Source organism: Pelophylax lessonae (genome assembly GCF_965119305.1).
Source record: "Pelophylax lessonae genome assembly, chromosome: 4".
Classification (NCBI taxonomy): domain Eukaryota; kingdom Metazoa; phylum Chordata; class Amphibia; order Anura; family Ranidae; genus Pelophylax; species Pelophylax lessonae.
This window is the reverse complement of record NC_138771.1, coordinates 135284144-135310574: the sequence shown is the minus strand read 5'-3', so window position 1 is coordinate 135310574 and position 26431 is coordinate 135284144. Positions and strand designations below refer to the sequence as shown.

The 26431-nt window shown below is 45.6% G+C and overlaps 1 protein-coding gene across 5 annotated transcripts in view; it reads left to right on the top strand.

Annotated features, from left to right (window-relative positions):
* VPS13C (vacuolar protein sorting 13 homolog C) overlaps nucleotides 1-26431 on the top strand; it is a 555353-nt gene that overhangs the window by 206875 nt on the left and 322047 nt on the right. For all 5 annotated transcript variants that reach the window (XM_082257056.1, XM_082257055.1, XM_082257057.1 and 2 more), the window contains 6 exons: nucleotides 5629-5746; nucleotides 6372-6507; nucleotides 7122-7212; nucleotides 10426-10586; nucleotides 10676-10832; nucleotides 24958-25037. In XM_082257056.1, coding sequence (XP_082113182.1) covers nucleotides 5629-5746; nucleotides 6372-6507; nucleotides 7122-7212; nucleotides 10426-10586; nucleotides 10676-10832; nucleotides 24958-25037 — 743 coding nt within the window. The remainder of the gene's footprint in view (nucleotides 1-5628; nucleotides 5747-6371; nucleotides 6508-7121; nucleotides 7213-10425; nucleotides 10587-10675; nucleotides 10833-24957; nucleotides 25038-26431) is intronic.

Here is a 26431-nt window from a genome sequence, read left to right as displayed (position 1 = left end):
CCATGGGTGAGGAGCATTGTCAAGAGGTCTTGCCTCTGCTCCTCGGGTCTTCACAAAGTGTTGGCCCCAGTGTTGGCATTGTTGCGCCAGCGGGGGATTGCGGTACTGGAGTATCCGGATGATCTTCTGCGAGCAGAGTCTCCGACTGCTCTTACGGACTACCGGGAGATTACTGTGCAGACTCTGCAGGAGTTCGTTTGTAAATTTAATTTCCAGGTATTGGCTCTGGTTCCTTCCACCTAGTGGAACTATCTGGGTTTGCTCCAATGGGACAAGCTCCAAAATCTGCAGGATAAATTTGGCTCCTGTTGTCCAGCTGTTGGTCGTCTTTCACGACTGGCATGCAGGTGCTAGGTCTGATGGTGTCTACCTTTGAGGCAGTTCTGTTTGCACAGTTCCTCATGAGACCTCTGCAAAGAGAGATTCTTTCCATGTGGGGCAAGAATCCACAGTCTCTAGACAATCTGATCCTGTTGAGCCGGGGTATGAGAGGGTCTCTGATTAGGTGGCCTCGCTCTCCTGTGCTTTGACAGGGAAAATCTTCCTTCCCCTGTACTGGACGGTGGTCACCACAGAAGACAGCCTGTCCAAGTAGGGTGGCGTATTAGGCACGGATTGGGCTCAGGGGGTCTGGACTCTGGAAGAATCCAGACTACCGATCGATATACCGAACATTTCCTCTGGAGGTGTTTCATTTGATGAGTCTCTGGTGGGGAACTTCCGAGGTGGTCCTGTTTGTCTCTCCTCTCAACAGGGGGTTGCTTAGGTTGGTGGCACGGTCTCAGGATCTTCTGGCCAATGCCACAGGCACACTGGTGCCTTTTCTCTTCTAGAACTTCTGCCAAGATTCCTGCGTAGGTTTGAGGCAGAAGGGGTTACGGCCATCCTAGTTGCTCCAGACTGGCCTTGCCGGTGTTGGTGCGCAGATCTGATACGGTTGGTCGCCGATGCTCCTTGGTGACTTCCTCTTAGAGGAGATCTGTTAGCCAATCTTCCATCTTGCCTTACAGTTGCTGGCTTAACGGCTTGGCTGTCAAAAGCCTTGTGCTGAAGGATAGTGGGTTGTCTGAATCTGTGATTCCCACGCTGCTGCAGGCTAGTAAATCTACTTCTAGGAAGATTTATCTTTGCGTTTGAGGAGCGTACTTAGCGGGTGTGAATCTCTTGGGTTTACCCCCGCTCCTTCTCGGTGACTCAGGGTTTGGCTTTCCTCCAACGAGGTGTTGAGCAGCGTCTGGCCTCGGGTACCATCAAGGACCAGGTTCTGCCTTGGCGGTTTTCTTTCAATGTCCTTTGGCTACACATTCTTTGGTTCGCACCTTTGTTCAGGGGGTTCGCCAATTGGCTCCCCTAATGCGTTCTCCATTGCCCTCGTGGGATCTCACCTTGGTGCTGTCGGTTCTTTAGTAACCACCATTGAAAAACATTTGTGAGATTACTCTGCTTACGTTGTCCCAGAAGGTAGCCTTCTTGGTGGCTTTTTCTTCTGCACGTAAGGTGTCGGAGCTGGCAGCTTTGTATTGTCGTTCACCTTACTTGGTGGTTCACGGAAATAAAGCGGTGCTTCGTCCTTGTCAGTCGTTCCTTCCTAAGGTTTTCTGGTTTCCATCTGAATGAAGACATGGTGTTGCCTTCCCTGTGTCCTAAGCCTAGGCATTCTGTTGCCTTGCATTCTCTGGCTGTGTCTGAACGTGCTACTGTGTAAGTGAGTATTGGCGCTGCCTAGATGAAATCAATAAACATGGCTGCTGATTTCCCTAAAATTACCACAGGCAGTGGCATCCACTCAGAAGGTGCAATATGGTGTTATTATAAGTCAAACCTTAATACAAGTGAGAAACCAATTAAATATAAAAAGTGACAAAATTGCTTAAAGTGCTGGTGCAAATAAGGTGTCAGCTTATGCCATAAATACAATAAATGTTACCCGTGGTAAAATTCAAAAGTTCATATACAACATCCAAAAAACCTAAATAGAAACCCCTAAGAAGCGTGGAGGTCCCTTTTAAAGTGTCCGTGCTTGTTAAATCACTGAAAAGTCCATAAGCTGGTGCTAAGTGACATAAAATCTTCAAGGTGCCATAAAGTTCATCAAAGTGCTGCAGTATAATCGTGATCTTAAATGAAATCCCAAAATAAATCCCTTGTGCTGTGACAGGTTCCCCGTGCGCTCACTCGTGACCCCTTTTGGGGATACACTCACCAGATTGAAGTTCCCTTATAGGGGAAAACAGCCTTTCAGGGGTTAATTCCCTGTCTCCAGTGGAGGTTGGTAAGCCTCTTTAAGGATCAGATCCTCAAGAAACCCCGCTCTGTCGGCTCCACTCCCCTAATTTTCCTTACGGTGGTGTTAGCCCCTCATGAATAAAGAGAATCCTCCATAGTGTAATATTATCACATTTATTAATAAAGCATACACGAACAGTAAAGTAAAAGCAGTTCCTCCTCGATGAAGCAGGAAGGCCGAGTTCGCCGGTGCATTCCACAGACGAAAACCGGAAGTGACACTATGATGCTATACTATACCCTAGGCGTTTGGTCACTCTGACGCCATTTGGAGAGGCTGCACATACACGTACACATACTAGGGAAATTTAGACAGAAGCAAATTAACCTACCAGCATGTCTTTAAGGCAAACTTAAATGGCAGTGTCTGAAAATGCACGTTTTTTCCTTCTACTAGTGAATCGTTTTTTATTGGCTATTACAAAAACACTCAAGACTGAAAATGCTGAAGCTCAAATATGAACCTAGGCTAAGCCTGCATAATTTCTCCTGGGTTCACTTGCACTCGGTTTAAGGAATTTGGCTTGTATGTTGTACAAAACATTTAGGAGAACTATCCAGTTGCATGTCTCTCATCATGTGATCTCAGACAGACCCAATGATGTTGAAATCGGGACTATACTATCTTAGAACTCCTTTTTAATTTTACTGGAGATAGTTCTTTATGACTTTGGCTGTAGGTATTGTGTCGTTCTTCTGCCAGATTAATTTTGGATAGATCAGAAGCTTGCCTAATGGTATTACATGATGAAATTGTATCTCCCTGCATCTGCATTTTTAGGGTTGAGGAGACCATTAATTCTGACCATATCCCCAATTCCATGTGCAGAATTGCAGGCCCTGCAGCCTCTTATTCTTTTACCACTCTCCAGTCCAGACCTTCAGTGAACAATCTGCCTACTGTTACAGCCAGATGTTCCAAATTTAGATTTCTCAGTCCAGTGCACCTGCTTCCATTACTCCACACGCTGAGTTCTTGTGTGCATAGGCAAGTTGCTTGGATTTTGGCTTTTCAGCTGATGGCCTTCAATGAAGCCCACCTCTGACCAGACTTCTCTGAATTGTAGATGGGTGTACCAGGGTCCCACTAGTTTCTTCCAAATGGTGTGTCATTTATTGCACTCCTTTTTTCCTTGGCCAACAACTGCGTTTTCATTTTTAAACATTGACAGTTTCTTTTTGCTTCTACAGAAGAGCTTGGACAGAACACTTTTCTTCTTTTTAAAACGAACACTGGTAAAATGGGAAAAAACTTTTTTTTTTTTCTGTTTGGGCTGTGGACTACATGGAAAATAGTTTTTGCAAGACATTATTGCCAACGAAAGCCTAGTTTGTCCCCCCAGAAATCTCCTGTATGTATTACTTTATCTTAAGTAATAACAAAGTAATCAGCAAATAAACCGCCTCATAGAGGAAATATAAAAGTTGCTGTGGATCACCAGTATTCCAACAGTACAAACAAATGCCCACTGCCCCTACCTATAACTCGCCTTTACAGCAAGGAGCACATGGAAGGGCAACACATGTAAAGCAAAACCACATAAAATTCCCGGCTCAACTTGCCAGCCAGCCTGCTGCTGGCAATACTGGTGAGGGGACACACTGGTCACCTTTGCTGTTATTGTGCTATATGCTGGGTGTCCAGTGCGCCCCTGTGCCTTTGAGGGGTGAGCTCCTTCCAGGCTCACCTGCCTCTGTCTGTCTATTATAATTAACAGACTAACAAATACTCCTGTGCTCAAAAGAGATGTGGCGGCGGTGAGTCTCTATGGCTCCGGGTATTAGCACAGATTTTGCTGCCCTCCTAGGGTCAGGGGAAACCCAATAGAAACACCTATGAAAAGAACAAAAAGAGGGTGCTCTGACCTTGTGCATTACCCAAATCGAGTTTTATTAAAATGAAGTAGAAAGAGATATACTCACAAACACAAAAATCTGAAAAGCGTATCAGTCCATAATGGACTCAAAGCTACCATGTCACCAGGACGGTGTCCAGCACACCGGTGGACCTTCCAAATGGCTGACACTTTTCGAGGGGGAACCTTTTTATGATTGTCCAATGCATACACTTATATTTGTAGAAGATTGACGCCTATCGCACCCTGAGGAACGAGCTGTGAAAGCATTGAAACACGTCGGGTTAAAAAAAAACATTGGTCTATGTATATTGTATACATTGGTGCAATTACCACTGCACATTCCATGTATTGTTTGTGCTTAAAATGTTTTTCATTTTGTAACCTAAATAAAATGTTTTTTTATATAGCTGTAGTACATATTCAGTGCCTACAAAGTCCCATCTAAGGCTAATTTTCCATGATCTATTTAAATTCTTAGCGGTCATTGACTTTAAAAGGTGGTGTCTTCTAGTTATATGCTATAAACATAGTATATCTGCTGCGGATTACCCTTTGATTATCTCAAGAGCCCTTTGCTTCGTACCACCTTTCATTTATAAAACTATTTGGATATTTTAGGGTAAGAGCCCTTTAATGGCAGGGGGTGACCTTCTTTAGTCACTAGCTTTAAATAATGTAAAAGCAGTTCTGAGGCTGCTTGAGCACCATGAAAGCATTGGAACGGCACATCCAAAGCCCTGGAACAGTTAATTCATGAGAATCCACACTGGATTACTGCTGATGTTCAGGAAAGGTACACCAATCCTCTTGCTTTATATCTACTTTATAATGAAAATGGAAAACCCAATTAAAATGTTTAATCTGATTCTAGTTTGATTCCTTTTTTACAGCTTTTTACATGTTTTACAAGTAGTAGCAGAGATTGAACATGGCATTTTCCATTTCTGTTTTTTTATATTTGTTCAGTCAGCAGGTATACTTTGATACTTTGACTTCTTTGCTAAATTGCTAGACGTCATTGTCATATTTGTTGTTTTCATCAGCATCACTGGGATATATTATTGGAGTAAACTGTTTTAAAACAGACAATGTTGGTGAAAAGCCACAACTGTAAGCATGTTCCACTTACTTTCTTTACCGAAATTAAAGAGCAAATTTTATTAGGACTGGGCTTCATTTATCAAAGTATCTGAAAGAAAAATCAGTTTTTCCTTAGTAACATATGACTTCTTTTAAAAATATTTAGAATCTGGTTGCTGTGCAGCACACACCGTTCTTTCAGAAACTTTAATAAATGAATAAATAAATACTTTTTTCACATACTGCAATGGTTATAATGCACTGAACACACAGTCCTAAGTGCTCATATATTTTTTTTTATTTGTTTTCTTGCAGGGGTGATTGGCTGAATGAAATTATCCAAAATAGAATGATTAGCAGACATTTTTAAAATTTATTTTTGTTTTTTTTTGCATGAGTGTAGGTGAGGACTGGAAGAAGGCCCGGGCTATGAATTCCTCATCTCTCCACCTTTTGCAGCCTCTGGACATTGATTTGCAGCTTGGAAAGGCCATGGTAGAGCGAGACAGCAGAATGCCAAGGTGAGATCCTTGTGCAGTTTTGGCCGTTTGTTTTTTCTTCTGTATAAATCTTTGTACCAAACCCACTGTTTGATTAATCTACTGTGTTCTTTCTGTCACCAGTTTGCTGTAACCAAACATTAAGACCCAGAATATTTTGTTAAATTGTTTTCTGAAATGTGTAAGCTCAAATGCAGTATTTGCAAACACATTACTAATTGTACACCACTGCTTACTCCTGATAGCACAGTACTGCTTGCTCGTGCACTAATAAGAAAGGACTGCATAGGTTCTGTTTCTGGGGATGCATGTAAATGCCAGCTGGGAGTGCACATGCAAAGGTGTCTCTATAGGACTTTTTAGGGGGACAGGACCTAGGGAAGAGTTTTTACAAGAGAGGAATGCGAAGCAAAGCAAAGGTGTAAAAGAAAAGCATGATGGTAAAGAAAGGAAAAACAAAGATGGTAAGCACTGAGGTCAGCAGCACTAATTGCTTTTAATATCTTTGGCTTGGAAAATGTTTTGTATATAAAAACATGAGCACATTGAACTATTTTACATGGTGTTTTACATTTTGTTTTTCTTGCTCAAATGCAATACTGAGAGCTTTGCCAAATGCTTTAGGCTGAGATAATTTTTGTTGTAGGTTTAAAGTGTCTGGAGAGTTACCGTTGTTGCGCCTCAAGGCCTCTGACCACAAACTCCAAGGAGTGTTTGACCTTGTTAACAGCATCCCTCTGCCTCAGCAGCATGCTGTCACTCCAGCTACAAAAGAGAAGAGGGTAAATATGTTTCTACAGGATTGAGTATTTGACACTGAAACAGTTAATACACTAAGCACAATAATTACTTCTTAAAATAAAATGTAATTGTTTTCACTTCTGTCACAAAGCCCAAAAAAAAAACCTATGATTTAATTTTAGATAGTTTGTGGAGCCATGGAGATCTGTCTTCTGCCCCTGTAGCCAACCATGCATCCAGAACTGCTATTTTAGAGTTCAGATGCAGCTTAAATTCACTGGGTCATTTATTTCAGTTTGCTTTCACTCTGTTTGGTATTTTGGTTATCTTTAATGTAGAATACGGAAATTATGACCCTCTGAAGGACTTTAGGGATGAGTACAAAGCTGGGATAGGTATGGCCTAGCTCTGAAGTGAGTCCAGACATCTGCCACCATAGCAAACAGCTTGCTATGGGGACAGACACAGAAGAGGAGGAGCTCAAGTGTGTATTAGATTCACCAGCATACAGGAACGTCTTTAGTCAATTGAAGTGTACATTAAAAAAAGCAAATAATACAGAGACAATGAAACACATCATTTATGCATTTGTGTGTTGAAACTCCTATGTTTAGTGAACTACTAATAGGGATTTGTTTGTCTCTGAAAAATCCAGATCTCTGCTGTCCCAATTTTGTCCAGAAGACCAGAAAGACTCTTAAAACAAGAAATTGCAAAGTCTCTTTTTATGGAAGAGGACTCATCAGGTAGTAACATATTGCATTTATGCTTGTTATGCATGATTACCTCCTAAGGATTAGGTTGTTTTCTTTTGCTGCTGTGTGCTGACCTACATTTTACATTTAAACTTTATTACCCACACCCTTTTCCACTATATATATATATATATATATATATATATATATGTATATATATATATATATATATGTATGAATCTGTATTTCCAGCATCAGTGCTGGATATGGGTCTGCCATGGTTACCGTTAACACCAACAGCACATTTAAGCTCGTTGCCCAAGTGTGAATACTGAGACAATGATCAGTCCGGCATCTTTGGTTTTTAGTTTTATTTTAGGAACTTGGATGGGAGAAGGGAATGAGGGGGATACTCCTCTGGCTCAACTAGTTACAAGAATGGTACACATAAGAAAAAATGCCTTCTAGCGCTGACTTGACGCCGGCTGAATGCCAACCAACGCTTACTGGCGCTTGTGAAACTGACTTCTGACACTCCAGTTAGCTCAAAAGTCCTTTTTCACTGCTCCTCCAGTCCTCCCTGACTGAGGTAGCCACTTGCAATTACTGCTGCAACACTTCACACTTCAGGGCCCAACCGCTGGCACCCCCTTTACTCTTCAGGGTTAACTCTGGCACCCCCTTTACTGTCACCGCTGCCCGGCTAGCTAGCTCCAGGATCCCTCTGACCTTCTCCGGAGTGGTCCCCTGTCTTAGGCAGACCCCAGGGGCAGTTTGCAGTACTCACAACTCAGAATGCTTTCCTAAAACTCATCCCCCAACAGCTCTGCTTGTCCTCAGCACACTGGATCCTTCTCTGCAGCTCAGCTCAGCCCTGTATCCCCCTCAGGCAAGCCGCCTGGGATACCCGATTCCTCTTGACAGGAGGAGAGACAGCCGTCGCCTCCCTCCTGTGACTCTGCTTCCCGCCAAAGACAATCTGACATGCGCGCCCCACAGACTTATACCCCCTCCCAGAATGCTGTGTGGCAGAATCTGCCCTTTCAGGATGGATACAAGCCCTGGTGGGCTATTGGCCAGGTTTCCTCCACTGCCCAATGAGAGCCCTCATTGGGATACAGTGGGAGACTCCCCAGCACAACTAGCACACCTGGGAGCTCATGTCAGCCTAACTGAACAATATGGCCCTGCTGTTAAGCAGGCAAGGCCCCACTATAATTTACCTAGCACCTATATATATATATATATAATATAATTTATAAAACAACATTAAATTACAGAAGGTATTTTTAATCAAATTATTTTTATTGTGTGTATCATAGGTATATAAGTTCAGTGATAAATGCATAATGGGGGTATTTACCTGAGGAGCACCTTCTCAGTGCAGGTCACTTGGTTGTCAGAAGGCCTACCTTCAAATCAACATTCTAGAACATGGTGGAATTTTGTTGTCAATTTAGTGCTGGACACCTGACAAGAATACAGTTGGACAATCCCTCAGCTAACGTTTACGTCAACCATAAAGGTGGCACTAGGAGTTGTGTCTTCTGACAACCAACCCCTGCACCAAGAAGGTGTCAAGCACAACAGGCTAGCATTCATTGTGAGAACAGTCTATGACTGTGGAGGAATAGCTTGACTTAACTTCAGCACCAGAATGGTAATCTGCCATTTGTCCAACATGGCCAGAATTATGAGTTGCATCTCCTAAGGGAAGCACACCTAAATCTGTCTTGGATATAACTTCATGGTCTGGCCCATCTGATGTCCACATCTCAGTTATGGTTTCTTATTCATCAGCATCTGGTTTCAGGGGAAGGGCTGTCTATCCGGAAGGGGTTTCAACCCTTTCGCCACAGATGGGGGAACACTCAATGTGCTCCTTCTGTTGTCCATATTCAACAAATACTAGACAGGTTTGTCGTCCAGTGACCCTTTGGCCTTCACAGTGCACATTCTGGTAGGGAGAAAGTGAGTAAGGTCGGCCATACATGATTTGATCTTCGGCCGGTTCAGCAGATTCAAATCGTTAATGGGCAGGCTGAATGTACCAAGATGATCAATCAACTTGTGCACAACCAGCCTGCTGGATTGTCTTACGATTATCGCTAGTGGCTGCTATAGCCTCTAGTCATAATCACTGTCTTCTCCCGACAGAGATGGGAACCGTGTATTTGCAATGTGTATGGCCGAACTAACAATTACAGAGATGAGGGGGGATTGTAAAACTGGCCCACATAACAGTTCACGAAGTGCTGAACAGATGCGGAGAGCAGCGGCTTTCAGCACCTTACACCTGAAACTGGCACCAGAAGAGGCTTGAATAAAGCCTGAACAAAGGCAAGAATGAGAGGCTGCAGGTCTCTTAAAAACAAGGCTGAGATTTAAATGTTCCTTAATGGGTTCTTAAGGGCAGTTTTTGGACCAGACTAAAGAAAGGAAAGGATACATCCCACAGTAATTTCTAGGGTGAAAGTTCCTTGACATGCACCATACAAAATGGATCCTTCAGGTGTAATAATTAACAAAATATGTACTGCTGCACTGCTCTCACTAAACTCATTTCACAGAAAAAAAACTTCAATAACCAGGTGATATAAAAAGATAAGTGAAAAAACTGTAAATATTACTAACAAAATCACAATGCATCCAACAAGTGCATTAATATGGACCCATTGAGGTTATTTCAGCTTTATCTTCACCTTAAGGTGTGATGGAAGGCTTTACAAGTAGTCAAAATCCTAGCCTTCAAGAAGGTAGGGATGAAAGAATCCGAAAGGCATAGAACAGATTGAGCTAATCCCATGAATTGCTAACTATTGCTTTGTACACGTTTGTGTTTTTCTCTTTTTTTCACTTTTTTTTTTATCAGTGTCCTACTTAACATTCTAATCAAACTTTGTGTATTAGTACTGCTTGAACCTTGGAGAATGGGGACACACCCCAAAAGCTTGTCCTAAAAATGTGGGCGTTAGTACAAAGAAAAAGTGTCACGGACAGTACTCAGTTGTTCTTGTTGCAAGTGCACTAATACAGTTTTAATCACCTCAAGTACTTTCTGAATCGCAAGTGCTGAATGAGTTTGCAGTTTAGCGGTTTCAGAACTCTAACCTCACTTGATTTTGCAGCATGCTTATTCTGGGTCAGTTTTGCTAAACTTATTGAAGCCAGAGACAGCCAGGCTTTTTGTGCAGATTTTGCTAATGAAACAGTCATTTTTGCCATACACGTTCTACTATTTTGTGTGCTTACTGTATATTCCAGACTCGGATGAAGAGTTCTTTGACACTAAAGATGTTCAGCCTTCCTTTGTGAGACCTAACCCTGTTCTAAAAAAGCCCTCACCTAAGGATGATTCCAAACCTGCAGCAGAGTCTACTCCTGAGGAACTGACAGATCTGCACCTAAAATTTGAAGTTAAAGAAGTAAGTTAATGTACACAATTCTCTTCATACATGTATTATTAAATGTGTTGTAGTGGTCCTCTAAACCATATGGTTCTTTGACTCTCTAGGTTATTTTGGAATTGACCAAACAACAACAGAAAGAGGAGACCACAGTCTTGGTGTTCAGTATACAGCAATTGGGTACTGATGCTTGTGTTAAGACCTACAATCTTCAAGCTGTGGCCTATCTAAAAACAATTAGTCTGGACTACTATGATGTTCTAGGTAAAGCAAACTACACATTATCATATTAATTGAAATGTGAAAATAATGTTTTTTCAGGGTAATACTCTTCCAATGTTACATTGAATGCATTGCTTAATGTTCATGTTTGCCTGCTTCTCATATGTTTCATACTTAATACTGTGAATATTAATGTCCATAATATATATTTTTTTAAATAATATTTTCATGATAATTTTAGTAAGGCTGTTTGCAGAATTCTGATTTATATATAATTCTGCTTGCCCCTTTTTGCTTACTGTAATCCCTCTTTATTTTGGAACAGCGCAATATCATTGCTGATGACTATGATGTCTGTTTAGCTTATTCTATTGATTGTAGGACTTAAAAAGATTTCTTTTAGGGCTTGAGAGGTTTGACTTGATCCACCCTTTAAATCTTAGATACTACTGACAAGTTAGTGCTGTACTCAAACCAAAAAGCCTGATGAGGCATGTCAAGGTTACATAGTTACATAGTTAGGTTGGAAAAAGACACATGTCCATCTGGATCAACCAATAAAAAAAAAAAAAAAAAAAAAAAAGTAAAGCAAACCCAACCATACAATCCCATATACACAATCCTATACCCGTAGTTGATCCAGAGGAAGGTGAAAAAAAACCATACATGATACAGCAGGAAAAAAAAAAGTCCTTTATGATCCCCCGAGAGGCAATCGGATATTCCCTGGATCAACTTTACCTATAAATATTGGTACCCATTTATATTATGTACACCTAGGAAAGAAGGCCTTTTTTAAAGCAATCTAGTGACCTAATATAAATATGTGCTGCGCAAACCTGTGTAGCTTATATTAATAATAAATTAATTTAAACAAATAATGAATTTGTAGTGAAAAATTTGTATCACTCTGTGTAGAAAAAATATATATGTGTATATATCTATATATTAACAGTTGTGCACTGATTAAATCCAATTTAAACACAATTAACCACTTGCAGACCGCCGCACGACTATCTACGGCGGCGGTCAGCCCCTCACAGGCAAAGTGACGTAGGTCTACGTCGCTCGCCTGTGAGGGTTTAGGGAGCGAGCGCGCGCCGCCGGAGGCGCGCTCCCGCTCCCGCGTGGTCACGGACCCCCCCGCGCGTGTGACCGGCGGACCCGATCGCCGCCGGCCACTCTGCGATCGGCGGGGGAGAGGGAGAAAGTCAGGCAGCTTGTGTAAACAAGCTGCCTGTCATTCTCCTCTCTGTATGAGAGATGATCACATGGATCTACTATGTAGATCCATTGATCACTCTGCATACAGTTGAAGCCACAGCCAATCACAGTTAGAATCACGCCCCTAGGGACACACACAGCCCCTCCCTCTCAAATAAAGTTAACCCCTTCACTACCAGTGTATTTTTACAGTAACAGTGCATATATATAGCACTGATTACTGTAGAAATGTCACTGGTAACCCCAAAAGTGTCAAAAATGTCAGTCAAGGGTCCGATCTGTCTGCCGCAATGTCGCAGTACCGCAAAAAAAATCGCAGATCGCCGCCATTACGCGTTAAAATAAAAAACAACAAAAATGACAAAAATCTTTCCCTTTGTTAGTAAACGCAATAACTTTTGCGCAAACCAATCAAAATACGCTTTTTGCGATTTTTTTTACCAAACATAGGTAGCATAAAACAAATTGGCCGAAAATATTAAAAAATTTTGATTTTTTTCATTTTTTTGGGGGGGAATTTCATATAAAAAAAAGGGAAAAATATTGCTATTTTTGCAAAATTTACGCTCTTTTTTTGTTTATAGCGCGTGATCAAAAAATCGCACAGGTGATCAAATACCGCCAAAAGAAAGCTCTGTTTGTGGGAAAAAAAGGACGCCAAATTCGTTTAGGTACAGCGTCGCACGACCGCGCAATTGTCCGTTAAAGTCACGCAGTGCCGAATCGCAAAATACCCTCTGGTCGTTTAGCAGCCAAATCCTCCGGGGCTTAAGTGGTTAATACTTCTCTATATGCAATATAACTGTACAATGAATATTCAAACACATATAAATCATGCAACGTAGTGAATTGGTGTCCAATTCCTTATGCCTGGTATCCAAATTATAAGTGTCCAAACAAAGTATGCTCCTCTGTATGGAGGTTAAATCCCAATCACCAGTGCTCAAATATGGTCGTGAGCAAACTTGATTTCACCTCCAATCTCTTATGCCTGTGACCTCGCACTTAACCTTGGTCAGTAATGGCCTTGTGCTCAATCCAATAGATATGGATATGGGTTGCTTTTTCTTAAATGCGGTCAGGGTGCTTCTATCCCTCACGGATGGCTCACATGGATAGGAAGAAAGATATACATGGTGCAAGTAACGTCTTGTAAACAGACTTAATTAAAAATAAACGTTTTGCACTTAGATTTAATTGGTGCTTGCAGTGCACCACACTATAATGGCTATTTTGCAAATAGTGGCCCAGAAGCTCAGGCAGGGGTCTCCAACTGTTCTGGTTTATCCACTCAGTGAGCTGTGAAAATGCTCTCAGCTGTACTCACACTCCGACGTATGGACCCTCCCCCATGCATATCGACACAGGGCTCTTGCGTGTCCTCATCAGGGGGCCTTTTGGTGACTTCTTGGATGAGCTAATCAAGGGTCTCACAGGTGGTAAGAGTACTCTTCTACCCCCAGTCTGCGAAAGGTAAGGCACCCCGCGGTAAGCGGTGTCCCTCCTTCAAGGCTCACCGGGGGCTTTTTCGTGCCTCAGGGGCACAGGAAAAGTGTAAATCGTTCAAAGCCTCCAGCATGACTTAGAAGGCTCGGTCAGGTAAGCCCAAGGCCGGTCAGTCCGGTGCTGGGGCCAAGTCTAACTCCACATCAAGGGACGCCCTTACTCGGCTCAGGGGTGGGGGGACGTCTGCGTTAATTTCAGGAACCCTGGACGTCTCTGATTCAGGACAATTGGGTTCACAAACTGATTCGTACAGGATACAAGACCGAATTTCGATCTTGTCCAGCAGACAGGTTCTTTCCGTCAAATCTCTGCCTGTCCCTGGATAGTTTAAAGGATCTCAAGGGGGGCTGTGCAAGATCTTCTCGCACAGGGTGTTTTTGTCCCAGTTCTTCAACAGGACAGGTTTCGAGGCTTCTACTCAAACCTGTTCACGGTGCCTGGGAAGGAGGGCAAGGTGCGTCCAAATCTGGACCTCAAATCTCTGAACCACTTTGTACAGGTGCAGAAGTTTCGGATGGAATCCGTCCGGTCGGAGCATTTTCAATTTGTGGCATTACCCTTTGGTCTAGCTTTGGCTCCCAGGGTCTTCGCCAAGGTTCTGGCCCCAGTGCTGGCTCTACTGCCCAAGAAGGGGATTGCGGTCCTCAGTTATCTGGACGATCTCCTGCTACGAGCAAGTTCATGTGCCACTCTGTCGGGCGATCTGACGGTCACGGTTCAGACGCTCAGGGAGTTTGGGTGGACCATCAACATCCAGAAGTCGGCACTGACCCCGTCAGTACATCTGAATTATGTGGGCATGGTCTTGGACTCCGCTCAAGCAAAGGTTTTTCTTCCAGAGGAAAAACTTCAGAACTTGCAGGGCGAGATCAGGGCCCTCAGGGACAGCGATCTCTCCTCCCTGCGGGCCTGCATGAGGTCCCTGGGGCTGATGGTGTTGGCCTTTGAGGCGATCCCGTTTGCCCAGTTTCACACAAGAACTCTGCAAGCAGAGATTCTTGCCAAATGGAACAAGGACCCTTGGTCCTTGGACAGGATGGTTTGTTTAAGCAGCCTCACGAGGTCGGAGCTTTCGTGGTGGCTTCTGTCACCTGAACCAGGGCAAATCTTTTCTACCGCTGTTGTGGACGGTGATAACCACAGATGCCAGCCTGACGGGCTGGGGTGGAGTACTGGGCACTCTTTGTGCCCAAGGGACATGGTCAAGGGAGGATTCTTCCTTGCGGATAAAAGTCCTGGAGCTCAGGGCAATCAAACTCTGCCTGCTCCATTGGGCATCTCGGCTGCACGGTCACCCAGTTCGGGTTCAAACCGACAATGCCACGGCTGTGGCTTACATCAATCACCAAGGGAGCACCAGGAGTACCCGAGCTGCCAAGGAAGTGGCCGAAATTCTTACTTGGGTGGAGGCGCACATTCCAGCTCTCTCCGCTGTTCACATTCCTGGAGTGGAGAACTGGCAGATGGACTACCTGAGTCGTCAATCCTTGGATCAGGGGGAATGGTCCCTGCATCTGGGGGTGTTTCGTCTCCTATGTGCCCGGGGGGGGGGGGCACCGGACATGGATCTGTTCGTGTCTAGTCTCAACAGAAAGGTGGACAGGTTTGTGGCCAGGGCTCAAGATCCTCTAGCAGATGCCACAGGCGCTTTAGTGGTGCCTTGGCACCGATATTGGCTGATTTACGCCTTTCCCCCGATTCAAATGCTGTTGAAGTTCCTCCGCAGATTGGCGTTGGAAAAGCTGTAGGTGATTCTGGTGGCCCCAGAGTGGCCTAGTCGGTCTTGGTATGCAGACCTCACGAAGATCCTCCCTGGCGGCTGCCTCTGCGGGAAGATCTGCTGGCTCAAGGGCCAATTTTCCATCCTGCTTTACGGTCTCTGGCTTTAACAGCTTGGCTGTTGAAGGCCAGGTGTTGAGAGACAGAGTTCTCTCTGATGCTGTGATTCCTACATTGTTGACAGCTTGGAAGGCTACTTCCAGGAAGATTTACCATCGTACCTGGAAGGCGTGCATTGCCTGGTGCGAGTTGCAAGGGTTGCATCCTTGCTCTTTTTCGGTGGCGAGTGTCTAGGCTTTCTTGCAGAAAGGTGTGGAGCAGCATTTGGCCTTGGTCACGATTAAAGATCAGGTGTCAGCCTTGGCCATTTACTTTCAACGTCCCTTGGCGACAAATTCTCTGATTCACACCTTTATTCAGGGATCCTCCGAGGAGCTCCCCTTTGCCGCCGTGGGATCTGAATATGGTTTTGTCCGTTCTGCAACAGCCTCTCTTTGCGAATCTCAGAGATATTGTTCTGCTTTTGCTGTCTCAGAAAGTTGCTTTTCTGGTGGCTGTCACCTCTGCTCGCAGGGTTTCTGAGTTGGTGGCTCTGTCTTGCCGTTCGCCTTATCTGGTCGTTCATATTGATAAGGTGGTTCTACGGCCCAACCAATCTTTTCTTCCACCTTAATAAAGTCATTATTTTGCCTTCGCTTTGCGTGAAGCCCAAGCATCCCAATGAATTTGCTCTGCATTTGCTGCATGTGTTTCGGGCGATCAGGGTTTACCTGTCGGCCACGGAATGTTTTCGGACGTCTGATTCCCTGTTTGTCCTTCCTGAGGGACCTTGTAAGGGCTCGGCTGCGTCTGCTGCAACCATTTCAAAATGGTTCAGGCCTATTCACTAAAGGGTCAGGTGCCTCCTTTCCCTGTGAAGGTGCATTCTACTAGAGCTCTGAGTGCCTCATGGGCTTTTCGCCATCAGGCTTCGGTTGCTCAAGTGTGTAAAGCGGCGAAATGGTGGTCTGTGCACACGTTTACAAAATTCTATAAGATTGATTTGATGCCATCCTCGGATGCTTCCTTTGGCCGCAAATTTTTGCAAGCTGCTGTTTGCTGAAGAAACATGGTCTTCTCTTCATGGGGTGAATTTTCGTTTTGGGATTAGCTCCAGTTGGTTGAGTTCCTGTTGCCCTGTTGGCTACGTTGTTTTCTTGCCTTGATGGATCGTTACCATATTGTTGGTTGCATTCTTCCCACCCCTCATGCCTACATTGCTTTGGGATATCCCATTTGTGAGGAAACTATGAAGTGGCTGCTTCTGTCAGAGGACATAAGAGAAAATAGAATTTTTGTAAGAACTTACAGTAAAATTCTTTTCTCTTAGTCCTCTGACAGATGCAGCCCCCGCCCCTCTATTTTGGGGTTGGTTGTCTTTTTCCTTCACTGCTTGCTATGAAACGGATTTGTAATCACAATGTGTCTGGGGTAATGTCTGAGGGGACAGCCCCTAAGGGTGTGTCTAGTGAAAGGTTTTTCTAATAGTTTCACTGCCTAGTCTTACTCCTGTAGAAGGCGCATTACCCATTTGTGAGGAAACTATGAAGTGGCTGCGTCTGTCAGAGGACTTCTTACAAAAATTATATTTTTTCCAGCAAGAACTCATCTATGTGATCTTTTAATAAACTCTCCAGTATCTTTCAGACTATAGAAGTTAAACGAACAGGTCTATAGTTACTTGTCAAAGACTGATCCTTTTTAAATATAGGCACCACATTGCCCCTATGCCAATCCAGTGGTACTATTCCAGTCCTTAACGAGTCCCTAAAAATTTGAAACAAAGGGTGTGAAATTACAGCGCTCAATTGTTTTAGGATGCGTGGGTGGATGCCATCTGGTCCAGGTGTTTTATCCATCTTTATTCTGTCTAAATATTTGTGGACCATATCTTTTTTCAGCCATTGTGGATCGTTTGGGGCTGTGTCAATACATCCTCATTATGGTCATGAGCTCCCCCATGGTCCTTTGTATGCACAGAGCTGTAGAAAGTATTTAATACATTTGCCTTCTCTTTGTCCCCAATCACCAACTCCTGATTATTTTGTAAAGGGCCTACATGCTAACCTTTTTACTATTAATATATTTAAATAATTTTTTGGGGTTTGTCCTACTATCTTTTGCAATCTGTCGTTCATTTTGAATTTTTGCGTCGTTGATTTTCTTTTTACATTTTCTGTTCTATTCTTTAGAACAATTAAACAATGATAGTGTTCCTTCATTTTTATATTTTTTACAAGCTCTTTTCTTATTATTTATAGCTCTTTTACCTTTGGCCGTGAGCCACATAGGTTTTATTTTTAGCCTTTTAAACTTATTGCCCATGGGAATATACTTTGCAGTGAGTTTGCATACAGTCTTTTTAAAAAAATTCCCATTTCTGTTCTGTGTTCATCTATGCCAATATTCCCTCCCAGTCTAAGTCCTGGAGAGCAGCCTTCATCCTTGGAAAATTTGCTCTCTGAAAGTTAAGTGTTTTTATATTTCCTGTATGCATTTTTTGCTTATAGCTAACATTAAATGAAATGATGTTATGGTCACTGCTACCCAGATGTTTTTATATGAACATTAATGTTAAGCTCTGCATGGTTTGAGATTACCAGGTCTAACAAAGCATCATTTCTAGTCGGGGCCTCAATAAACTGTACCATAAAATTGTCTTGTAATAGGTTTATACATTTTTGCCCTTTAACAGTTTCAGCAGTGCCATTACTCCAGTCAATGACTGGGTAGTTAAAATCCCCCATTATTATCACTGTCCCAGCCCTTGCAGCCATTTCTATCTGTGCCAGGAGCTGAGTCTCCACCACCTCATTAATACTGGGAGATTTGTAACAAACTCCAATAATAATCTTTGTTTCTCTATCGTTCATTGACGAACACAGTCTCTCATCTTCATATCAGTAGGGTTATACTGCCCCCTACAGGAGTAGGACACTAGGCAGAAAAAAGTTCTGGCTACGCCTATGGGCAGTCCCAGGGGGTATACCCTCTCTCCCTGCTATAGGGTGTCAGTTTTAATCTGCCTGCTCAGGAGTAAGGACCTAGTTTCTTGCTGGGATCTCTGGTCCTGGCAGTTTTTTTTTTTTTTTTGGTTCTTTTTCTAGTTCGCTTTTTCCTGTGAGATCTACAAGCAGCTACGCTGGATCTGGGCGACGGGCTGGTTATATAGATCCAGTGGTCACCCAAGCCGGCCAGCGAGCGGGTGCAGACCCCAGTTCTGCACTAGGTCGGCCCCGACATAGTCCCACTGAACGGGGACTGGCCCCACGAGTTAAGCGTCTCGCCAGGTCACATACGACCAGACCTAGGCCCGAGTCGCAGCATTCCTGTTGGCCAACAGCTCCCCCACCTCGGCGGAGAGGGGTTCTGTCAGAAGATGGCGCCCGCCTTTTCCTCGTATGGTGAGCAAATGTCCCCCCTCCCTTCCCCTGGTGGATTTTGGAGTCGACGCGGTCCCCTCCCTAGGACAGTCGGACCCTCACAACCCCAGGTTCCCCTCTGTCCTGTCGCGCACCCCCCACCTACCTGCCCCCCTCACTACTGGGGCTGTGGGATGGTTTTAACTACTCCCTGGGGCTCGGACTGAGCGTCAAGCCGCAGTTGGGGGTGGTGGGGTGCGGCGCCGGGCGAGCGATTGTGCGGGGGGGGGGGGGGGGTTTAACTGTCACTCCCAGGGTCCCCTTCCTGTTGGTCCTGTCCAGGAGGCTGGGGGGTCCCCACAAGGGTCCTCAGTAGCTCCGCAGGCCCCCATTTTCTTGTAGCCTATGTGCTCTTCAAGATTCGGCGGCCATATAGGTGCACTCGGCGGCCAATTTGCGGTGGATTTCAAGTAAGAAATCACTAGCAGCCATGTTTTTGGGAGTTCCTGGAGGCGTTTTTTCTTGGTGGAGCCCCTCCCTATACCCTAGTTCTGATCCTCAGATCTTCTTTCTGGATCAAGATCATTGCAAACACGTGCTGTGCATACGTTCTGGGCCTCCTGTTGCATCATTGGTGTAGGGTGGTGAGTCTGGGGGGGGTCTCTTTCTCTCTCTCTCTTTCTCTCTCTCTCTCGCTCTCTGCTTTTTTTATGTTTTTTTTCTCAACTTTTGGCTGACGGGTTCCCCTGGTGCAACATGGACCCTGCAGAACAAGTGTCCCCACCTGACGACCTCAAGGAGGCCGCAGGGCCCTCTGGATCCCAGATGTCCATAGATGCACTTTCTGTGGTCCTGGAATTGTTTGTGTCCCGGGTGGATTTGGCCTTTAAAGGGCGAGGTGCCAAAAAACGCCTTCGCCTACCCCTGTCACATCTGATGTGTCAGATTCTGAGTCTGATTCAGCCACCGCAGAAGCGGGTCTCCCTGCCGGGTCTACTACCTCACGCCCTGTCTCCTCTGACAGTGAGGATGACCTCTCTACCTCTGCCACCGCGCAAGAAAAGGCGCTGGTGGACGCACTGGTTGTATCTGTGTGTGAGACCCTAAAATGGAGGACGCAGCTGCAACTGCGAGTGGGGCGCAGATTCCGTTTTGGCACTCACAGGCCATCCAGCATGGCAAAGGTTTTTCCCTTTCCCGTGTATTTTGACAACATGCTCAAAAAAGAATGGGACCGCCCAAAGCGTTCCCCTGTGGTGCCTAAGCGGATTGCTAGATGCTATCCCTTTGAGGAGTCCCTTATAAAGAAGGGGACTGCGCCACATACGTGGACCCTCCAGTCTCAAGACTGAATAAAGCTTCAGTGATCCCAGTCGAGGATTCCCAGTTTTTTAAGGATCCGGCGGATAGGAAGGCGGAGTATGTGGCCCGCAATATGTGCTCCCTGGCAGGGTCTGCACTAAGACCGTTGTTTACAGTTGCCCTTGTCTTGCAAACATTGACTGAATGGGCTAAGTTACTACTCCGTGACCTGGGGGGGAAACCTCTTCCTCCTGCCTTTGAGGAGCTGTTGGACCAGCTGGTGCAGGGGCTGCAATTTGTTTGCGATGCCGCGCTGGATGCTCCTCCCATTTTGGGCCGACTGTCGGTTTCGGCAGTGGTCCCCCGGCGTATACTTTTGCTAAAATTTTTGGCTTGCTGATCAGACCTCAAAGAAGGCCTTGACTGATCTGCCTTTTCAATGAGATTGCCTGTTTGGAGCTACCCTGGATGACATGATCAAAGGTCTCACAGGGGTTAAGAGTACTTTTCTCCCACAGGCTAATAAGGGTAAGGACCCTCGTCGCAGACGGGGGCCCTCCATTTCAGCACATAAGAAGTTTTTTCATCCGTCAGGGTCAGTTGAAAAGGCAAAGTCCTTCAAGGCCCCCTTTGGGTGGTTCCAAGGGACCCTGGTCTGGCAAACAAAAATCAAGTTTCTCCAGACCTGAGGACAAGGCCCCTTCGGCCTGAAGGTGCGCCCTCACCCGTATCTGGGGTGGGGGCGTCTTTGCTGGTCCCGGGCCTGTGGTTATCCTAGATACAAGACAAATGGGTTCACGAGGTCATACAGTCCAGGTACAAGATCGAGTTTCAATCCATTCCACCGGTAAGGTTATTCCCTTCCAATGTGAGACTGTCCCTGGATCGCTTACAGACACTCTTTGGGGCTCTACAGGACCCTGGTACAACAGGGAGTAATAGTTCTGGTTCCATGTGTGGATTGTTTTCAAGGCTTTTAATCAAGCCTGTTTACAGTCCCCAGGAAGGAAGGCAAGGTGCGTCCAATCCTGGACCTGAAGACACTGAATTGCTTCATGAGAGTTCAAAAATTCAAGATGGAATCCATTCGCACAGTGGTGGCTTCCCTACATCAGGGAGATTTCCTGGCCTCCATAGACATCAAAGATGCCTACCTTCACTCAATATGTGCAGGACATCAACGGTTTCTGCGTTTTGCCGTGGGAGAGGATCGCTATCAGTTTGTGGCGTTACCCTTTGGTCTCGCCTGTGCTCCTTGGGTCTTCACAAAGGTGTTGGCTCCGGTCCTGGTACTGTTACGTCAGAGGGGGATATCTGTCCTGGGTTACCTGGACGATCTGCTTCTCCGTGCGGAGTCTCCCACGGTGCTGGTGACAAATTTGGAGATCACCATGAGAACTCTGGAGGAGTTTGGGTGGATTCTGAACTTTCAGAAGTCGTCCCTGGTTTCTTCCATAAGACTGGACTATCTGGGTCTGACTTTGGACTCGTCCGCAGCCAGGGTGTTTCCTCCTCCGGAAAAACTCCAAAACTAAAGACTACAATTCAGCTGTTGCTGTCCAGCAAATGGTCATCCCTTTGGACCTGTATGAGAGTTCTAGGACCGATGGTGTCGTCCTTCAAGGCGGTCCCCTTTGCTCAATTCCACACGAGAATCCTCCAGAAGGAAATCCTTTTCAAATGGAACAAAAATCCAAATTCCATGGACATTCGGATCCAGCTGAGCCAGGTGACCAGGGAGTCCCTGATCTGGTGGCTTCGGTCCCCGATGCTCAAACAAGGGAAATCCTTCCTTCCCATATATTGTACAATTGTCACCACGGACGCCAGTCTGTCCGGGTGGGGAGGGGTTCTCGGCAGGTTTTCTGCTCAAGGAGTCTGGTCCGTGGAAGAACCCAGGTTACTGATAAATGTACTGGAGCTGAGCGCGATCAGGCTTTGCCTAGTCCACTGGACCGAGTACCTTCGGGAGTGCGCATTCAATCGGACAATGCCACGGCAGTGGCTTATGTCAATCACCAAGGGGGCACCAAAAGTGTTCTTGCGGCCTTGGAAGTGGTCGGCATCCTCCGATGGGCGGAGCGCTTTGTTCCAGCTCTCTCCACTGTTCACATTCCAGGAGTGGAAAATTGACAGGCGGATTTCCTCAGTCGACAGACCTTGGATCAAGGGTAATGGTCTCTCCATCCGTAGGTGTTTTAGCAGTTGTGCCTTCATTGGGGCACTCCAGATGTAGATCTGTTGGTGTCTTGGATCAACAGAAAAGTGCCAGCTCCCGGGACCCTCTGGAAGACGCCGCAGACGTGCTGGTGGCCCCATGGGGTCAGTATCAGCTGATGTATGCCTTTCCTCCTCTCAAGTTTCTGCCGAGACTTCTTCGCAGGATCGAGGTGGAAGGGATTCCGGTCATTCTTGTGGCTCTGGACTGACCTCGCCGAGCTTGGTACGCCGACCTGGTCAGGCTAGTCGCATATGCTCCTTGGAGACATCCTCTCGGGGAGGATCAACTGTCTCAAGGGCCAATCTTCCATCCTGCTTTACAGTCGCTGGCTTTGACGGCTTGGCTGTTGAAAGCCAGGTGCTGAAGGACGGGTTTGTCTGCTTCAGTGATTTTTACTCTGCTTAAAGCGAGGAAAGCGACTTCTAGGAAGATCTATCATCGTACATGGAAGTCGAATATTGCGTGTTGTGAGTCTCTTGGGGTTCCCCCTCGCTCTTACTCGGTGGCTCGGATCTTGGCTTTCCTTCAACAGGGAATTGATCAACAGCCTTGAGTACTTTCAAGGGTCAGGTTTCGGCCTTGGCAATTTTCTTCCAAAGGCCACTAGCCGCCCATTCCCTGGTGCGTAGTTTTATCCAGGGGGTGCGACACTTGGCACCTCTGGTGCAACATCCGTTGGCACCTTGGGACCTTAATTTGGTGCTGTCGGTTCTCCAGAAACCTCCTTTTGAAAGTATTTGGGAGATTCCTCTGCTTACCCTATCCAAGAAGGTGGCCTTCTTGGTGGCTATTACTTCTGCGTGCACTGTGTCGGAACTGGCGACGTCCTGTCGTTCTCCTTATCTGGTGGTTCACAGGGATAAAGTGGTACTTTGTCTGGCTCCGTCCTTCTTTCCGAAGGTGGTTTCCAGTTTTCACTTAAATGAGGACACCGTCTTACCCTCTTTGTGTCCTAAGCCTAAACAGTCTAAGGAAATTGCATTACATACTTTGGATGTGGTTCGGGCACTCAGGGTGTACTTGGCAACTTCTGAGTCTTTTCGAAAGTCAGATTCGCTCTTTGTGCTCACGGATGGCCCAAAGAAAGGGCTGCCTGCGACTATTTCCAAGTGGATCAGACAGACAGTTGTGCAGGCTTATCCAATTAAGGGTCCTGTTCCGCATTTTACTCAGGCGCTTAGTGCTTCCTGGGCTTTTCGCCATCAGGCATCTTTGCTTCAGGTTTGCAAAGTGGCTACCTGGTCGTCTGTTCATACTTTTACAGATGTGCTGGCATCTGCTGATGCCTCTTTGGCCACAAAGTTTTGCAGGCTGCTGTTTTAGGGTGTTCTAGTCTCCCTTGAGGGTGTTTAATGTTTTTTTTCAGGTGGGTCTTATCTTGTTGTTCTGATGAGTCCTATGTTGCCTGGTTAGCTATAGTTAAGCGTTGGGGAATTATTTTTATGCTGTTCCCACCCCTCATTTTTATGGCACTGCTTTGGGACATCCCTACTGATATGAAGATCAAAGTCTGCATCCATCAATAAACAATAGAGAAAATTGGATTTTTGTCTTACCGTAAAATCCTTTTCTCTGAGTTCATTGACAGGCGCAGTACCCGCCCCTCTATTTGAGTTTGGTTGGTGTTATTTTCTCTGACACTGCTTTGATACTGAGATCCTATAGCAGGGAGAGAGGGTATACCAAAGGAAATGGCCTCTGCCCCCACCTATAACTGGCCTTCATAGCAAAGAACACATGGAAGGGCAATGCACATGAGACCAACAATAAATAAAAATTCCCAGTTCAATTTGCTAACCAGTTTGTTTACCAACCAAATTAACCTGTCTTAACAGTTTGCGCCAAAACAGGGGTTTAGTTATCACACATTTGCAAGCGCATGTGTAAGCTGCAGGGCCACTCCACGGCACCCTGTATTACTGCAGTCCTAACTCTAGTAAATTTATGAGAGTCTTCACAGTGGAAGCACATGAAAGCTAATGGATAGATAGGGGGCAGAGAGGTTATACCCCCTGGGACTGCTCATAGGCGTAGCCAGGACTTTTTTCTGCCTAGTGTCCTACTCCTGTAGGGGGAAGTATAACCCTACTGATATGAAGATCAGAGACTGCGTCCGTCAATGAACTCAGAGAAAAGGATTTTACGGTAAGACAAAAATCCAGTTATTTCGCACAATTGTATACAGGCTAGCAGTTGGATAATGCCTGCCTTTTAGTTACACAAAGCCACAGATTTTCATTGTGCATCATTACAACCTTCCAGCTGCCAGTGTCTTAACAATCAATGACATTGGTTGAATAGGAAGACGTCGAGCGCCTGCGCAGCATCCCTGTTTGCCCCTGCTCTGCCCCTCTCTCTCAGCACTGGGGTCACATTAGCTGAATGATGGAGAAAAACTGAGTGGGAAGAGAAAAATTGGAATACCAGTCAGTACCAGTGTGCAAAGGTGTATTTTTTTTGGAAGAAAAAAAACACTAGAACATTGGGTGTCCTATGTTTATGGATGTTGATGCCTTATTTAAAACAATTAGTTTATTTATTTACATTTTAAAATGGGGTGCCTTGAGATTGTGCATAATTTTAAAGTGTACTGTGTGACTGCAAAAAAGGTTGAGAAACACTGTTTTAATCCATCTCCACTCTATCCAAAACATGAAAAATAAATAAATTTGCATTTAGTTATGCTTTAACCATAACAAGGTGATTGACATAACCATACTTTATCATTATTTAGGTCTCCGCACACAGCCTTTTCATCTTATAAACTCTTCAGATAAAGAAGGGCTAGATCTCTTGAAAGTGGAGTATATTAAGGTAAGATATTGTTGTCCTTCATCTTCTTCTTTAATGGAACTTGGCGCATGTACATCCATCTGCAGTTGAATTAGTCTCTGAAAATTGAAGTACTTCAAATGAAATATTTCTCTATCGTTCATTGACAGACGCAGCTCCATATTTTTCTTAACCATTGGGTTATGCTACCCCCTACAGGAGTAGGACACTAGGCAGGAAAGAACTTTACCACGCCTATGGGGCAGTCCCTGAGGGCATACACCCACTCACTCTGCTATAGGATTTAGTTTGTTTCTGTCTAGTTTAGGAGTAGGACCTAGTTCCCTGCTGGGACTTCGGTCTTAGCATGTTTTTTTTATTTGAAAGGGAACCTTTTGTTAAAACTTTATTTTTTCGCTAGTTATGTTCCTGAGAGAACAGCAATCAACAGTCAGACTGGGTTTTGGACTGGATATTCTAGATTTTTAAGGTCTCCCAGTCTGGCCAGCGAGCGTGTGCATGTTATAGCCCGCGCTAGGCCTCGCCATGACAGAGCCCCAATGGACGGGGCTGGCCCGCGAGTAAAACACCTCACCCGAACGCACACGACCTGGTTCGGCCTGAGTCGCAGCGTGCCCCTTGGCCCCTGGCACCCCCACCTCGAATGGAAAGGTAGTCTGTCCGGAGTGGCGCCCACCTAATTGTCGTTGGTATGGTGACTAGTGTCCCACCCCCCCCCCCACCCCCATAGCAGCTCTTGCGGTCTTGGGATAGACTTGGGCCCCTCCTTGGGATAGTTGGACCCCCGGGTTCCCTTCCATAGTGGTCTTTTGGCCTCAACCTACTCCCATGCCCCTCCTCCCAGGATTAGGTAGGAGCTGGCTTTTCCACTTGCTCCAGTAAGTGTGAGGGGGATGTGTGGATGCGGTTGTTGCTGACCGGGCTGTCCAGATTGGTCTTTTGGCCTCAACCTACTCCCACGCCCCCCTCCCGGGATTAGGTAGGAGCTGGCTTTCCCACTTGCTCCAGTAAGTGGGGGGGGGGGGATGCAGGTGTTGCAGACGGGGCTCTCCGGATCGCACACGGGAGTCTTTCAGCAAGTTCCCAGCCCCCTGGGGGTTAGTGACTGGGCCATGGATGAGGGATGTCCTTTGGGCTCCCTGTGGTTGGTTTAGTCCTTGGGGGGGAGTGTATGTCTTTTCATCTGCGGGTCTGCTCCTCATGTGGCAGGATCAGGCCAAAAATTTAGTACGTGGCTTTGCGGCCTATTTGTGGCTGTTCAGGTACCTGACCAAGCTGACCGAGTGCCTGACCGAGCTAACCAGAGCAGACGGTATTGCCGACGCATGCAAGCTCCACACGGCCGAATCAGGCCGAGAATTGAGGCTGTCCGGGTACCTGGCCAAGCTGTCCGAGGAGCTTACTAAGCTGTTCGG